Source organism: Polyodon spathula, unplaced genomic scaffold (assembly GCF_017654505.1).
Source record: "Polyodon spathula isolate WHYD16114869_AA unplaced genomic scaffold, ASM1765450v1 scaffolds_573, whole genome shotgun sequence".
Lineage (NCBI taxonomy): Eukaryota > Metazoa > Chordata > Actinopteri > Acipenseriformes > Polyodontidae > Polyodon > Polyodon spathula.
Genome location: NW_024472062.1, coordinates 17,816 through 35,978, shown reverse-complemented (window position 1 = coordinate 35,978; position 18,163 = coordinate 17,816). Strand labels below are relative to the sequence as shown.

At 45.1% G+C, this 18,163-nt stretch overlaps 2 protein-coding genes across 2 annotated transcripts; both read right to left on the bottom strand.

Annotated features, from left to right (window-relative positions):
* Window positions 1–384: 384 nt before the first annotated feature.
* On the bottom strand, window positions 385–4,008 carry LOC121308198 (wiskott-Aldrich syndrome protein family member 2-like). The gene is made up of 3 exons (XM_041240467.1): window positions 3,969–4,008; window positions 3,762–3,926; window positions 385–3,066 (listed from the first exon to the last, which is right to left on the bottom strand). The coding sequence occupies exons 1-3, from the start codon at window positions 4,006–4,008 to the stop codon at window positions 2,909–2,911; spliced, it is 363 nt and encodes a 120-aa protein (XP_041096401.1). The 3' UTR covers window positions 385–2,908.
* A 10-nt stretch (window positions 4,009–4,018) lies between these two features.
* wasf2 (WASP family member 2) lies at window positions 4,019–17,026 on the bottom strand. The gene is given in 9 exon segments (XM_041240465.1): window positions 4,019–4,125; window positions 4,127–4,291; window positions 4,943–5,083; window positions 7,130–7,251; window positions 8,184–8,301; window positions 8,780–8,933; window positions 9,256–9,390; window positions 10,474–10,623; window positions 16,916–17,026. Coding segments are annotated over 8 exon segments (1,068 nt in total). The 5' UTR covers window positions 10,607–10,623; window positions 16,916–17,026; the 3' UTR covers window positions 4,019–4,025.
* Window positions 17,027–18,163: the final 1,137 nt, after the last annotated feature.

Sequence of the window (18,163 nt, the reverse complement as noted above, 5' to 3'; positions counted from 1 at the left end):
AAATGTACGACAAGTTTACAAAATGACAAGTTTACAAAGCCCTGGCATAGACTGTTAGCAAACCATTGACAATATGGAAGTTTACCCAGCACAGCGTTGCAGATAGAGATTTACAATACCACCACCCCACCATCACTTCTAATCATCACGTTTTACTGCAAGAGACAATTAGTTTGACCATTAATAGCAAAACAGTAATACTAAACTCATGGTAGATCTTACCCCTGAAAAGTGTAGTTAATTATATATAAAACAATAGTTTCCAGTATAATGAATTGATTCAGCTACAAAAGTTATTTGACAGCTACGTTATCTTACAAGCATATTGTTAACAGTTAAACAGCAATACATGTGTATTACTGCATAGATCAGTGAAGTAAATCATTTCAATTTAAAAAGGCACTTTAATACAGTATTAATTGACAAGAAAAAGAAAGGGTGTTATGGTTTCTATAGGCTGTGCTGGAGGAACTGGTTCATTTAGAAGGATTGCTGAACCCCTTTCCATAACAAACCGTTCTGTTTCCAGTTAGAAACAGACAGAAGTACTGGACAGAGGCGCCCAAAGAGAGCAACTGCATATTAGAGATACAGCGGCTCCCCAGCAAGCTCACCATAACACCCTTTGAACAGGGACACACACAAAGCTACAGTACAAAAGAATTGTACAGAGATTTCTTGGTTACAAAGAACATCATTTTTGGCAAAACATTGGATTTGGTCACACTGCGAAGTGGGAAAGTGGGAGGGCTGGAGTTCGAGTTGCAGAGGGCATTTTGCAGCAGGCTTGGGGCTGGACGAACTTCCCGTTAAAGTTTTATACACGAGAACGGCCTTGCGTGGATATTATTGTTGTGCTTTTAATTCTCTAACCATTGAGTTAGCTCTGCTAATAGATGCAATGTTGTAATGGCTGGTTACAATAACTGCAGTATGCAGAGGAATAAAAATGAAGTTTGAATGGCTTTGTGGATTACTTGACAGCGTTTGCTTGCACAGCTGCTGTCAGCTCCTTTCCCTGCACCTCCTCTGCATCACGGCAGGATATGCATTAACAGGATTCCAGTGAAATCAGGGAATAAGGAAAGAGCAAGCTTTGTGTCTAGAAGTGCATCTCTCAGTCTGTTGCAGTCTTAGAGTTTTGTTAAGAACAAAGTACTCGTGATCTCTATAGTACCAGTTCTAGTACAGGTTCTAGTACAATTACAGGTTTGCATGTTGCTCCCATGCAGGCAAAAATCCCCAAATAAAAAAAAAAAACATAAGGAGTTCACCACTTTGGAAGAAGTTGGGAACCACTGACTTATGGGAATGGCAAATCTGGGAATTGAAGCCTTTACACATCATGAAAAATGCAAAAATATTTTTTAAATGATTTGGTTCCGACTCAAACTGTAACAGTTTCAAAGATCGCAGCTAATAATCAGATTTGTTACGCTTCTTGTCTTTGTGGAACTGGACTGTTCTGGTGTCTGAAGGCAAGCCTGAACAGCACCAGCCCTACCTCTGTCTGCCAGCGGGGGGCAGTATATTTCACCAGGGTTGAGGTCTAATTTAAACACCAAGTTAATGCCAATTCTGATTCGCTCTATACTCCACCAATCACGTTAGTTCAATCTGCAAATATATTTCGCTCTTATTACGCCATGAACGTGAAGTGGGTGGAAATGGACCCAGAATTTGGACCTCCTTCCGCCTCTCTGCTCTCGTCTCAGGCACACCCTACTTCCCAAGGCACTGAACAGCTCGCTCCAGAATTAAGGCACAATTTCACTAAACACAAGTGCTACCTGCACAATCGCATAAATAAACCCAATCCCTTTTAAAAAAGACTGTTCCTATTACATTGTATAGAACCATCCTTCTGCAGTAGGACAGCAGTAATAAGACATTATGTATAAAACACCTGACATGTCACAAAGAAAAATCTCAATTATAATTAGAAAGCGACAGGATAAGCATGATGTATATAAGGAAGCTTTGGATTGGGGCTCATTCCACAAAGCCCACCCTTCAGCCAAACCACTGATTGCTGCAGTCTGGGCAACACCATGCTGGACTGCAGCCAACACTGGGATCACCTTAGTAAACATGTCTGCACGTTCTTCCTAAGGAACCACAGATGATCCTTTACTGAGCAGACCCTTTTTTCTTCTAGTCTCAGGTATTAACACTTTGGCAGACACCCCTGACCTTGTGGTTCTGTAGTTTGGTGTGTTTGGCACTCTGTACAGTTTATACTGGCAGGATTAGTACTGAAGGATGACTCTGCTGTGTTACGCACTGGCAGACCACACGAATGGTCCACCTACTGAATATTTAGAGGACAGGAAAGTGGCGCAGGAGAAGCGGATGGTTTTTGCATGCAGATTACAGCAGGGAGGGAAACAGGCTCCGTGTACCGGAGATGCCATTCCAGGGAGGCCTCAGACTCACAGATCAATTATTAATCTGTTTACGAATTGCTTTCTGCGATGGGAGATTCCAGATGACAGAGCCTCACTAATCCTGCTTGGCTGCAGTGAAGTATATTCACTTTGGTGCTGACTTTGGTAAAAACACAGATCTCTTTCTCTCTTACAGGGCTCTTTGATCAACTATCTCTTTTTCTCTTGCAAGAAATAACAGGCATCCCAACAAATCTAGGGTTAGAGGGCTGCAACAGACTCCATTATAAATCATTACAGGATTGCTGGATGTATTAAGGTCTAGGATAGTATTACTGTGCAGCCTCCACTGCATTGACACAGTGATAACAATCACACTGTGTGATTAAGGGTTTCTCAAGTAGGTAAGGGTTCTGGCATGATCCAAGGACTCAGATTTGTCCTGTTATTACAGACGGTAAAAAACAGACAGACAGATAATCAATGCGAGCTGGCGGGGGGTCTGCTGAGTGAGGTGGGAGCTAGTCAGACCAGTCTTCATCCCCGAACTCGGAGGAGTCATCCTCGGAGTCGCTGCACTCGACAGCGATGCGGCGGGACAGGATGGCAGCCACGTCGTTGCCCACGTGGTCACGCTTCTCTTGCTCACGCTGCTCCTCCACCTTGCGCAGGTTAAACCCTGAGAGAGGAGGAGAGTGATCACAACACAGTCCCAGCAGAGAGGCATTTCAATGGCATTCCCCCCCATCTTACATCTATACAGAAAGAGGACACACCATGAATGTACAGAGAGTACTGTAGTTATTCCACAAAATGAGGACAGAATAATGGGTTGTTTGCAGCTACCCTGTTGAGTGAAATAGCCAAAGCACTCTGAACGATCATGGGGTACTGTGTTTATATAACAAGTAGGCATGTCTGTAAAGAGGTATGTGAAAAATACAGTGAACAAGGGGTGGGGCTTGGCTGTAGATACAGTACTGATGTCCTTTTGCCACCGAGTGCCTTTTAAACGTTTTACTCCGAAAAAATATTTTAAACAGCGCGTGTGAAAATAAATTGGACCCGATGTGCCTGACAAACGCTGAATAAATGGACTGCAAAACGGTTAAACCTAAATATAATATCTCATAGCAAAGAATTACTATCCTCAGATCAAGCGCCGCACTAATCTGGAACAGGGCGATTCGCCCGGTCATTGTCGTTGGATTTGTTCAATGCTCGATTTCTCAACATTGTTGTATGAATATGTATAATTAAAATAAGGATTCCGCTGGAGGGCAGACCTCTGGAAGGCGAGAGAGTTCAAGGCTGTTCAGATCACTGGAACAGCCCCTGCTGGGTATGAAAGGGCTGTGATCTTGGGAGACTCACCTTGCCGGATAGCTTGCAGCAGGTCACTGTGAGCATCACCGACCGGGGCCTGGGCTTTGGGGGTGCTTGGCTGGGGGGCATGGGGGACCCCGATATTGCCAGAGGAGAGAGGGGGAGCTGGGGGGCCAGCAGAAGGGGGAGGAGGTGGTCTCCTGGGGGAGGGGGAGGAGGTCGTTCTCCCCCCTCCTCCCCCCAGCAAGAGGGGGGAAGGAGGGGGTCGTTGAGGCAGGGCAGAGGAGTCCAGCATGAAGGGAGGTGGGTGGGTTAGGGGCCGGTGGGGTGTGTGAATCCAACAGGAGCCAATCCAGGAGCAGGAGGGGGTGGGGGAGGGGGTGGGGCATTGAATCCAGACAGAGGAGGGTCCCATGCCAGGGGCTGGGGGAGGGGGAGGAGGAGCTGGAGCTGGGGGTGGGGCAAAGTCTGGTCTGCTACCAAGAGGGGAGCCTGGGGGGGCAGGTGGAGGGTGGCTGGGTGAGACCAGACTGGAACGCTTCTGTTGAGCTAAACCCTGTTGACCACCTATCTGGTAACTGGGGAAGAGAGACACAGAGGTTAGTGAAATATTCAAGGATTTCTTCGTCTTTTCAATAGTTAAAACCTGTACACATTGCAGTAATCTATAAAATGTTAGTTTAATTGCAATGGTATTTGAGCAGCGTACAACTAGGAGAACCTGGAGCTCTGGAACAGTGTACAACTAGAGAACCTGGACCATTCAAAACAGTGTAACACTAGAGAACCTGGAGCACTGGAACAGGGTACAACTAGAGAACCTGGACCATTCAAAACAGCGTAACACTACAGAACCTGGAGTACTGGAACAGTGTACAACTAGAGAACCTGGACCATTCAAAACAGCATAACACTAGAGAACCTGGAGTACTGGAACAGGGTACAACTAGAGAACCTGGACCATTCAAAACAGTGTAACACTAGAGAACCTGGAGCACTGAAACAGGGTACAACTAGAGAACCTGGAGCATTCAAAACAGTGTAACACTAGAGAACCTGGAGCACTGAAACAGGGTACAACTAGAGAACCTGGACCATTCAAAACAGTTTAACACTAGAGAACCTGGAGCACTGAAACAGCGTAACACTAGAGAACCTGGACCATTCAAAACAGTGTAACACTAGAGAACCTGGCACTGGAATGTACACGGCTATGTCTGCATGTTCACCTCATGTCCGGGGGAGGTGGGGGCAGGAAGTCGTCGGGAGACATGGGAGGGGGCGGGGGATCGTAGCCCTGGTTCTGATCCCCGTAGCCGTCGTACCCCCCGTCCCCAGAGCTGATGCTGCCGTTCATCTCATTGGAGTGTCTGCAGAGTTAAAACAGAACCAGCAGGGGTCACTACAGGCTGCTAAGTGGCACTTTAAGAACAAGTCTGTCAGTAAGACTCCCCTCCCCTCCCCTCTAGGAGCAGTTCTGTAAGTGTGACATACAAAGGCCCACACACCTCCATGCTGCACCTTGCATCTTCTTATACTGCATGCATGGATAACTGCATTAACACAGCTTTTAAAATCTAGGTTTGCAATTCACTGTTTATTTCTACCATCCACTCCTCACATGCCCGGTCAGCAGCATGTTTGTATTCTTCAGACAGCAGCTCTCATACACTGAAGTGCAGCCGCACCAAGACGAAAGACTAGGAGAACAGAAAGGCAACCTTGTGCTGAGTGTTTCTTTACATTAAACAGCTGCAATCACACAGGGTAACAAGTATGAATGTAAATGTAGAAGCCGATAGGGGAGCACTACCCTTTTCTAAAATACAAAGCACTGTAAATACTGCAAGCCATTTTGCATGGCAAGGGAGCTAATGCAGGAGTGTAAGTATTTTCATGTTTCATGCACACACACAGTCTCGTTCCACATTACTGCTGCAGTGTTAATTAAACAGGGACAGCACTCTAATGCTTAAATTTCCCAATACGTTAATACATTTAAATGTGTTTAATTCGAAAGTTAAAACACTGTAGAATTTAAAGAGAATGGAACACCTTTTCTAAAAGCATGGTATTTTCAGTTTCCTCCCTTGCTATACTCTGCATTTACCATGTTTACTAACATGCTTTGTCAGCCTCTTCCTGCCTTTACAATGCTTCCCTATGCTGTACCATGCTTTCACTGTGCTTTATTACACGTTGCTATGCTTTTACTGTGGGGAGCTTTCAGAAGGGATCCCCCTAGTCACAATACTTGTTTGATGTAGTGCATTGTTTAATTTCCCAGTCGTTTTAAACAGTCAGTCTATCATCCCTACTTTGTATAAAAAGAGATAAGGCAAGGACAGTGGTGCATGATTTTCTAAAAGGACCCCCCTCCCCTCCCCCTTCGCAGCGCATTCTCTCAGCTTGGGTGAGAAGATGCTGTTCTTAATCTTATTTATAACTGAGTGTGGCGTCAGCGCGGTCACGTTTCATACAGTTCAGGGCACCTCCCTGTGGGTTTCAATCAGCTGATTCACTTTGGGAACACCCAGTGCAGGCTGAGCTTCCTGTTAAAACCAGCAGAACGTACGCAGGACCGACAGTGCAGTGCAATGCAGCTCTTGTATATTCTGCAAAGGGGAGACAGAGTGGAGTGCAAAACACTAGGGGGGGGGGTTAAAATGAGTCAATTGAATTGATCTAAACAGAGGTGGATTTAGCTGAAGTAGCAGTGCCTCCCCTTCACCATGGAACCAGATATAAGGCAGCATGATCATGGCTCCCATTTGCCCCACAATGCCACTCCACCAAAAAAAAAATTGGTTGAGGGAGCGATAAGAAACATAAAAAAAAAAAAAAAAAAACCAACCAAATCACTGCAAAGGGGAACAATTCCAGTACACTTTACCTAGCGTACAGATGTCATTCTGTCTGTGCAACACACCTTTTCTTAGGTTGAACTGGGAGTTCCTGACTACAATGTTTTGTGATTATATGTAGCTAGCGTGGTTGTGTGTGGGGTGTCTCTTCTTGTATGAGACATGCGGTTATATTTTCAAACTGTTTCCTCCATTCTTCAATGAACTCTTATTTTTAAAAATAAGAAAAAAAAAAAAAAAAAAAAAAAAAACTTGTGTTAAAATGTTAAAAAATTAGATAAACCAGACCGAGAATGCTGAAAAAAACCCTTTAAAAACGCATCACTTAGTTGTTTGTAAAATTAACAGTTTTACCTGTTAAACAGGAGTTAATCAATCAAAGACTGCAGTAAACCCTTTGAAAGTATTGCCCATCGTTCACAGTTTGAACAGACAGAACTGCAAAGACACCCTACACATGACGTGTTGTATTAACTGCATGCAGCTCACAGTGTCTCACTGCACAGGACACCCTACACATGACGTCATGCAGTCACGTTTTATACAGCTTACATGGCGTCTCCAGGCTTGGGCTCCACAAATTCCTTGCCCATCTTGAGCCTCTCCCACTCCTCCTTGCGCGTCTTGATCTTGCGGGGGTTCAGGTTCCCTCTGGGGTTGTCCTTCTTCTCTTTCTGTCAGGAGGAAGCGGATCACAGTTAGTTCAGCTGGGGCCGGTTCCTCAGCTTTGCAGTGTTCAAGCCCTCTGCGGTCTGCCGGACCCAGAAGGCAGCAAAGCGCACAGCCCAGTGTGTAGAGAAACCGCCCTGTGACTGTCAGGATACAAAGCGCTCATCAAATCCACATGAGAGGTGCTTTCAGTTTATCAATCTCTTAGCAGCCGGATCACACAAACAGCTCAATTAAAACTTCATTAACTTTCAGTGACAATATTGTAAATGCATTTTCATTACTTCAGCTCTACATCAACATAAACCCTGGTGCTACTCTGGCTGGATCAGCCTAACTGGATGCATTGGTGAAACAACGAGAAGATAGAAGTTCTATTAGGTTCTCAGTCACAACTAGAAGCCACAACATATTTACAAATGGACCTGGGCAATTTAATCAGTAACATCTTAAAGATGTGAAAATGTTATCTTTTGAGTCTCACACTTGCAAAAGTCACTAAAGTCTCGTTTTACCATCTGTGAAACATTGCTAATCTGAAGCAATTTCTCTCATTGTCTGATGCTGAGAAACCAATTCCTGCTTGTGTGTCATCCTGACTTGACTGCTGCAGTGCTGTATTTGCTGGGCTCCCGGTCCATGCCAGAACTCATCTGCACTTTATACAGAATGCAGCTGCACTGGCTCCAGGGTTCAGAGCTGATTTTGAAATGTCTACTTTTGACTTATAAAAGCACTTAATGGTATGGCACCAGATTATATAAGCAGTCTGCTTGAAGGATCAAGCACCTTGATGTCTCTAACCCCAAGATCAACTGTACTTGTATAAAAATAACCACTTCTTGACAGTTCTTATGGGCAAAATGCACACTTATATGTGTGATTTCAAACAGTAGTGCCAGTGTTTCTATTGCTAATAATGTGCAGGAAAAGTTACCCTGTGCTTGCGTCTCTCTTTCATGATGTCTTTGGTGTCCTGAAGCATCTTCTCCTTCCATAATTCAAAGAAATAGGAGGGGTCAGTGTAGAACTTGAGAGCTTCCTTCCCATCATCCCTGAGTGAGGAGACAGGCAGAGTTAGTACAGCACACTACCCAAACACACTCACACACACACACACAGGCAGTGTTAGTACAGCACACTACCCAAACACACAGGCAAGGTTAGGACAGCACACTACCCAAACACACACAGACAGGCACGGTTAGTACAGCACACTACCCAAACACACACACACACACACACAGGCAGGGTTAGTACAGCACACTACCCAAACACACACAGTGTCAAGACACTACCCAAACACACACACACACACACACAGGCAGGGACAGCACACTACCCAAACACACACAGACTACAATAAGAAACTCATTCTTTCAGAACCACAATATCTTAGTGTCAAGAGCCCTCGACTTTTGGTGTTTAGTTATGTATGCATGCATGTATAACAAACATGTCCAACATCTTAAATTTGAGAACAGATAGACAGGCAGACAGGTTCGCTCCCTGGTCTCTTCTCAACTGCAGTACCTGTACATGCTCAGGTTGTTGAGTGGCGGAGGCTGGTTACACGTGCTGTAGGTTTCCTGCACAGGGAGGGGCAGGGAGGTCCTGATGAAGAGCTGCTGGTCCTGAGTGCCGCAGCTTTTGAACGCTTTCTTGGTGGTGATGGCCTGCAAAGACACTGCACAGGACCCGGCCCGTCAGGCACTGCGTTCACACAGGCAATCTGGAATCACGAACATACTGCACTACTCTGAGCCCTTCAAAACCACTGGACTTACACAGTACAAAATATCTCTCTACCAGGTCACACCGCCTGCCTCCTAGTCTCTCAGCTCTAAACACCAGATCACACTGCCTCCCTCCCAGTCCCTCAGCTCTAACCACTAGACCACACTGCCTTCGTCCCTCCCGGTCTCTCAGCTCTAACCACTAGACCGCACTGCCTCCCTCCCTCCCAGTCCCTCAGCTCTAACCACTAGACCGCACTGCCTCCCTCTCACCTTCCTCCTCCTTGGGGTCGAGCTGCGTCACTTTGACCTGCAGCCGGTCGACCCTCTCTCCCAGGGAGTTGACTCGCAGAGAGAAGTGGCTGGCCTGCAGGAAGAGCTCTCCGAAGATATCCTCTGCAGACTTGCCTGCAGGTGAAGCGAGAGAGTTGCAGCGGGCAGTTACACAGAGTGCTCCCCTGGTGCTGTGGCTAGGGTTTGTTTTGGGATACTTCACTTTAATGGTCCTATATAATTATTACAAGAAATATTACTTTGAAAATCTATACAAAATATTATTTAAAAAAAAGGATTAACTTAAGATTTATACACAACAATAATAAACTTGAGGGTGTTCCCAGACATTTTAAAACGAACAGGAAGAAGGCTAACTAGCAGTGAAGTTTTAGCTGTCCAGTTCAAGCTTAAGGCGTGCTGCAGACGGGTTTGTTCTGTTCATCACTTTGAAAGGAGACACTGAAATCAAGCGGCTCATCGGAAAAGCAGAGCCTGGTTCCCCAGTCCTCTCGTCTGGGCTCTCCTTTCCAGAACCCACTGCTGCAATCACTGCCCGTTTCCAGAGTCTCCGTGCTTGTCACGGTATGTAATTGTGCAGCATTGAAAATGACACAAGAGTGTCTGGCATGTACCGCAGAGCCGCATGCAGCGTTTACAAGAAGCGCATTACTTCACCTCTGCTGTATCCCGCCCTGTCTGCACCAAGCAAAGGTAAAGTACCAGCACTGCAGGTTCAGTTACACTTCAAAGAGCAGGCTGGTATAGACGGCATCTATCACAGGGATCTTAACTATTCTTCTTGCTGTTTCCAGTCACTTTGTTTCTGTCATCACACTGCTTCCTGGGGACTTTTTAAAAGCACCTCTGTGTCCTCAGTATAGCTCAGCATCATGAGCTCACCTACATCTGCTCTCAATGGTATTTCTCACATCGACTGGGTGCACAGTGTTGCAGGGGGACAGCTTCATGGTTACACTCTGGTGTGCCAGATGTGCTTCAGTGTTTGCCTTTTTGCCTTTAATACTAAAATAAACTTTACAAATTCAATGACAACCGTTTTGACTAGAAGTCATTTTCAAAGTCCCCAGGACGTAATGGCCAAAAAAGAAAATATACAAAGTGAATCGAAGCAAAACGGAGAACACTTTAGTTCAAGTAACTGCCCTGCCCTGCCCTGCTGCTCTTCACCCTCGGGGCTCCCCTCCCTGAACTCACTGAGGCTGCCCAGCTGGCGGATGATGTTGGCCAGGGTGATGTTGGTGACGCATTCCAGCTCACTCTTGATGGTGCTGGGCAGAGACTGGCGGCAGAGGTGCCGCGGCTCGATACTCCTCGTCACCAGCGGCATGGCGGCTCACCACGATCCTGAGGAGAGGGAGGAGGTGTTAGCAACAAGGAGCCTGGCAGTCTGGAGGAGAGCAGACCTACTGAAACATACAACAGGGACTCAAAGGCTTCTCACCCTGAGAACGGGCTGGAAGCTATTCAGACATGTCAGAGGCGCGGAGGAGCCAAACCATGAAACAGTTTATAGATCTTAACAAGATCTTAACATCCATCCCAAACCAAACAGGCTTCTCAAGAGCGGTGCGAGATCATCTGTAGAGCCGGAACGAAGCAAGACTCACAACCAATACAATAATCCGGTGTCAAACATTAACACATGGAGCAGGGTTTCGGCACAGCCCTGGCCGAAAACATTCTGAAGCCTAGCTGTATTCCTTTGATGAAAAAAGGCTTTTAGAAACCATTTTGATGTGCGAATTAAAGTTAAGCTCAGAGTCAAATAAACAAGCTTCAAGATCCCTACATAGGAGTAACAGCATGCTTCCGGAATTAGCAGCAGAGTGCCTTGAAGCTGTCTTGAAAATACGACTCAGGGTGAATTTTATTTCGGTAATCAGAGCTTTATTTATCCAGATCTCAGCTAAAGGGACAGGTCCCCGGCATTGTATTTCCCTGTTAGTTCCTCTTTTCCTGCAGTGCAGATGTCATGGTCTTAGTAAAAGCCTTCATTTTGCTTTCACTGCATTAAAATGGATTCTGGCTGTACGTGTTTCATTACAGCCTCACAGCTAACAAGCAACAGGAAAGTATTAAGGGAACCGAAAAGCTCCCTTCCCACTCTCAAGAGAGCGAGCGAGAGCTGGTTCAAGAGCCCTCCCACTCTCCTGTGAGCGAGCGAGAGCTGGTTCAGGAGCCCTCCCACTCTCCAGCGAGCGAGCGAGCGCTGGTTCAGGAGCCCTTCCTCTCTCACCACACCGGGGCTCCTTGTCACTATGGAGTAAGAGTTCCACATCTTTGGGAGCTGATAGTTGAAAGACAGTAAGTATCTCAAACATGTGTGAACCCTCGGGCCTGCCAAACTAACAGAATCCTGAGAGGTAAACTATGGCCAGTGTTAATCCTCTCCACCAGAACATGCAGATAAGGAGCTACCAAACCTTGAACCTGAAAAACAAAAACAGCACCAAAGAAAAAAGACCGATTAGCTAATGACAGCCAACCGAGTTTAACATACATGTGACAATCGCGTGTCAAACAGGGAACAAATCTGCAGCTTGAATGATATATTACACACACTTTGTGTAAGGACTGCTGGGAAACAGACCGGTATAGTCACCATAATATAAAATATTAAGAGAATTATACATTCTGCCAGAAGTGCATTTAGCAAAGCACTGGTAAATCAATAGCATGTGACATGTTTACTGAACTTGTATGCATAACAGATTCACTGCTTGCTGGAATTACTATACAGCGATATCAGAGGCAGCACTTCACTGAAATCTGCATTTTATTAATCTGCATTTTCAAACTTGAAATGGTTACAAAGTGTATTGCATTACCCATATTGCAGATCTGTTTAATATTTCAAAACATCAAAAACAGCCTTTACCATGAAAAACTAGTGTACTACTCAAAATAACAGAAGTGAAGACAAGCACTGGAAAACGTTTCTTGCCTTGAAATATTTTAGTACATAAATAAAACTACAAAGAAACAGTATGTGCATCAAACAACGTCAGACACAACAGAAAACGCAAACACACCACGATAACGATTCTGAATAATGCAAAAAACGCACAGGATGATTGTATGACAGTTGCAAAGCCCCAATCTATTCTTATACAGCACTAACATGACAAAGTTTGCAACAACAAAATAAGTTATAAATAAGACTGCACTCGTTACCACATTCAGGGCACTGAAGATAGTCTTTGTACTGTACAGCGCCTGTGCGTGCGAGTTTCTGAATGCACGGACACAGCTATCCCCATTCAGAGCACAGGGCAGCGACGCACGGACACAGCTATCCCCATTCAGAGCGCAGGGCAGTGACGCACGGACACAGCTATCCCCATTCAGAGCACAGGGCAGTGACGCACGGACACAGCTATCCCCATTCAGAGCGCAGGGCAGTGACGCACGGACACAGCTATCCCCATTCAGAGCACAGGGCAGTGACGCACGGACACAGCTATCCCCATTCAGAGCACAGGGCAGTGACGCACGGACACAGCTATCCCCATTCAGAGCGCAGGGCAGTGACGCACAGACACAGCTATCCCCATTCAGAGCACAGGGCAGTGACGCACGGACACAGCTATCCCCATTCAGAGCACAGGGCAGTGACGCACGGACACAGCTATCCCCATTCAGAGCACAGGGCAGCGACGCACGGACACAGCTATCCCCATTCAGAGCGCAGATATGTTTTAAAATGAAATGACAAGCCTGCTTAAATACAGTTTTGTTAAAAACTAGACCTACACATCTGAGACCTGTGTAGGGAGGAGAACTGTTCTACAGTAAGTTCACTGCAATCACTTTAAAAGCATTCAAATAGTCGCCAATTCAAATCCAGTTAAATCTGGTGGGAAACTGCTTCTCAGAGAGCCCCCTGACTGACCACAGAGGGAAGTCTGTGAAGACTGAAAGAGGATCTCACTGTATATTTAGCACAGAGGTCTTAAGATATTCAGCACTAAAAACACAGCATGCCAACAGCATTCATTCCACTGCTGGGAATTCAAAATGAACAGCTGGATCAGGGACATGAAAACACAGACGCAGGACTGCAATGATTGCAGAAGAGCCCCACTTCTGATAGCCTGCTCAATCGCAGCCTGCGTTAAAACCAAGTTTCATCGCAATTAAATAAAAACTACTCCTATAAAAACTGAAGCATGTCAGACACCCCCCCAGACTACGAGAAGTTTAAAAACGCTGCCACACACAATCGCACAAGCTTTTCTTCAGATGGACAGTCAGTCTCCGTTTACACCCACATTCTGATTTTAATAACCAGTGCTGAACAATGTACCTGGCAAATGTCATCACAACGTACAGACACACTGATCTACACTCAGTATTAAAATGGTTCTGAGCAAGTTTCACTACAACTGCACAGACGGGTCACTAAATACACAGGATATTCAAAACTCACTGATGCAATATTCACAGACTTAAGTATTTTGTATTGTGTCATTTTCAACATGTTTTCTTTAATACCAGATAGGAATCGCTTTGTCATTTAGGAAACATAAATGTAATCAATAATAAATAAGCAAACACTGATACACATATACAGGATGTTCCTGCAGTGGGTAACATCTGCAGGTTTGTTCTGCAAAATACAGAAGTGTTTGAAGCTACATTTCCTTTGCCAACTCCAACATGCAAAAATGAAGATGTTCTAAAAGCAGCGAGTCTCTTCGGTGTCAGGGGAACTTTGTAAACTAATCCGCTGAGAACATGAAGACAGTCTTTGTGCAGGACAGCAGATTCAATCCCATTTATTTCAGGTATCAATTTAATACTTACATACCGACTATGGGTGTGTGTGTGGCACGGCAAACCCCTAAAATGTAAATAGTGTTTGTGAGGGAATGTAAGGTTGGCAGGGATGGGGTTAAATCTGTCAGCAATCACAATGCAATTCTCCACTGAGGTAATTGGGGAGTGGTCACACGTATAAAACCAGACAGAAATGCTTTGTTTGTTGGAGGAGTTTGGGCTGTGATTTTTGTATTGTATCTGTAAAAAAAAAAAAAAAAAAAAAAAAAATGATATATATATATTTTAGTACTTAAGGTTCACTTGTAGACTGGGAATTTGCCTTCACTAGCAATGAAAAACACCGCACACAGTACACACTCACCACTCTACTGCAAACCCAGCATTACAAGCTGGGTGTTCCTTCATAAACAGTGGGTTTCACTGGCTGCATTTTTGCTGGTCAGACTGGAAGAAAGGAGTCAAATCAAGAGCCTGACTCAGTCTTAACATGAAACACAGAAGCAGTGAGCTCAGGCCAGCCGTTTAACCCCTGCAGTGCTGGAACCAGGGCCAGGCCCCGCCCAGCACTGGCAATGTTAACCCTTCCACCACCAACACCGCTCTCATCTGTTCAAAACAAAGCTGCAACAGAATACACCGTACAGATGAGCCAACACTGCTGCAAAGCCAAACTCTGTCTCAATGCTAAAGTTGTAGGTGATGCAATTATACAAAAACAGTAATTTAGATCTTACTTAACATCATGTAATCACAGAAATTACACAATGGGATCTCAAAAGTCTGTGAAAACATCTGGTCTGCATGACATGCGTTTCCAAGAAAAGGTTATCAGTGTAACAATACCATTTGAAATGTACTGAATCTATTGAAACCCTAATACCCATGCGCTGCTGCAGCAAGCAGATTGCAAAGAGGACTGGGGTGTGAAGTAGCTCAGCACAGAATCGTAAACTAGAAGAGACGACAATACTGAGAAATATACTGAAGTGTAAAATTGAACCTGATGGGACACTGCGGCTGCAAAACTTGAGGGGCGACACCTCTACACACCTGAGGAGTTTAGAATCGTTAACAAGCCCTGAAGAGTGCAGAGTTTTAAAATAAGACCTGTGGACTGAAACTGACACCTCTTTACAACCAGCCCACCTGTTTACAGGTTACCCCGCAGGCAACACTGCACCCCTGTGTGCACACAGGTCTAGGCAAACCACTAAAGTAATCAATACATTGGTACACAAACTATTTCATCAGTTCCCCAGGGAGGGTTGCGTTTCTGGAATCTCACTGTGCTGAAAGAAGTAATGCCGGCCCTCGTGAGAAACTGCACTACTAAAGTAGTTCCTCATACGAGATTCTTACTGTTTAGAACTGTAATACTGTGGGAACATTTCCCTTCTCAAAGACTTGTTTTAAATCCTGAGCTTCAACACAACACACAGGTGGAAGCAGCGCTCCAGATAAGGGGTTGGGTCTGGGAGTCACTTACCCTCTGATTTCAACACAGAGAGTAAAATGTATTTTCAGGGGGTAAAATGCGGCATTGAAATAGAGCCTTCCATTTGAACTGCAATGTTACTTTGAACTACTGTACAACCACGTGCGTGCGATAGAAGGATCTTTATCGGCTGAGCACACTAAGGTATCACACTGAATCTGCAAACTAATTACGTTACTTATATTTTAACATTAAATTCTTAAACTCATTAAACATGTTATAACTTCGATATAAAGCCATACAGATAAGTAAAACAAGGAAATGCATTAACAAGTTATAAACCAGTTTGTTTAATATTATAGGCACCTTTTTTTAGCGGTTGCCCCTGACGATGGTTCCAGTTGGATTTGTAGCTGGACTGGGCTGTTTACGCTTCAACCTGTGTAGATTCCAACTGTTCTTATTCGTACTGTGATTGGCTGCAAAGACAACAGGGCTATTTGCTATAGGTTGATTGGCACTCAATTGTAAACGTGAGGGAGGACAGCTGTTCTTTTGAAAAACAGCGTTTGAAAAGACGCTAAAGTCCTTGTGTTAGAGGCCATCTATAATATCTACTGCAAAATAACACATCAACGGGTGCATGGCGTGTCTAAATACCGCCGGCTTGTGAACTCTATTAAACCCGCTGGGATTACAGCACACCTTGCAATTCGCCTGCTGTGAAATGTAAAATCAGGTTTACACACGTATGGCAATGGCGTGAAATTCGACACCGTTTGAACTACAGTCTGTGGTGCGATGTTCATATAAACGTTGTTCTGTTTTATATTACCGATCGATTGCCATTGACAAATTTAAAAACTGTAAAAACGACTGCTATGTCAAAATTAAAAAAAAAAAAGAAAACACACACACAACAACATCCTCACACACGCACATTAATCTGCATGAGTATCCATTCCCACAGCATGTACCCTAGGAAGCATCTCTTAGTTTCACAGCGACGAACAGCAGCAGCTGCTGGAACGGGACAGTAGGCCTAGTACAGTTTACTCTGTCGAAGCAGAGCATTTCAACGCGGACACAATCAATACAAACAACGGCTTTAAACCCTGTAAAATGGAAGAGAACGCAACGATACATACTTATTAAAGCACTCCAATCGGCCTCATTAGCAATATTAGCAATTAAAACACAAACTGTTTGTCCTCAAGCTGATCGGCTCCCCGTTTTGCAGGAAGTGAACCGATCCCACCCATTCTTTCCATCCGCGGCAATGCGGACACAATGTGGCAGAGGCAGCCCAACCCCGATCCTCATCACAAACCCTCCCCCCCCCCCCCCCCCGGCCCCCCCCCCCCCCCCCCCCCCCCCCCCGGGGGGGGCCGGCCCGGCCCCCACGGAAAAGAGGAGCACCTTCACGAAGAGGAGCGCCGGCGATTCCTGGAGGGCTCACAGAAACACTTTCCGAAATGGCATCCTATTCGAGGCCAGCTGCGCAAAACTTCACGTCAACAAAAAACTAACACCCGACCCTGCCACACCTCCGCTACCCCTCGCCCGGCTCTGATTGGGCGGCTTCTGCGAGAGCGGGACGCTTATTGGCCAGCTGACTTTCCGATTAATCCTCGCGTAAAGCGCGCAGGACCCGGCGCTGAAGACGCGACTCCACCCTGACGAGGGAAGATCCTACCAGACGAAACCAATTCCGACTCAAATGAGAGGGGGGCGCTGCTTTAATTCACCAGATGCCTAATTGAAAACACTATTTTTTGTTGTGTTTTTTTAAATATTCATTATTAAGCCACCTACATAGGAAAAGTCCCAAGAAAAATAAGAACTGTATAGCAACAGTACAGCAAAACCATTCTGATTTAGTTGTTTGATACTCCCTCATGCCAGAGACAGCAGAGCACTGTTTTGAGTGGGTTTGGGCAGGCTCATTTCTGACACGTATTGTTTTTCGCAGCTGTGTTGGGATGGCAGCTGGACGATTCTGACGTGTAGGCTTCCCCATTCAATAATGTGCCCAGGGAACTATTCTTGCACCCTCGTAGCATGTGGTTGTACCGCCAGTCTCTGGCCTGTGGATATCTATTCTTGCACCCTCGTATGTAGCTGCTCGATCGTGTAATACAAAAGAGATTGCATTTCCAAAACGAGAGGCGAGGTACAGCACACACATTTGGGTTATTCTACACAACAACCGTGATGTCATCATTCTAAAAAAAAAAAAAAAAAAAAAAAAAAGAAAAAAATGGAACTAGTCAGTGAAGGCTTGGGATCCTCGGGTTATAAATTAAAATCTGCAAACGTGGCGTGTTAAATCCACCAAGACGCACAATTTAGACCGAGAAAAGGAAAAACTAACATGCCGAAATTGTGTAACCACACTGCTAAATAGTGCGCCCCACTATTTATGAAATTGATATTGTGGGGTTGCTCAAATACAGGATAGAATTTCTTTCTTTGGGGCGCCCCCTCCCTTAGCAGAATTATTAACGGCACAAGGCAGTTGATTTCCCTCTCGTTAATCACAAATGTTTGACAATTAAAATTTAATTTATATAGTCAAAATGTACTTTTTGTCCAGACGTAGTTTTACCTCAATAATAGCGGTTCTACCTTAAACTGCACACACATTAACACCACTGTCCTTTAGTT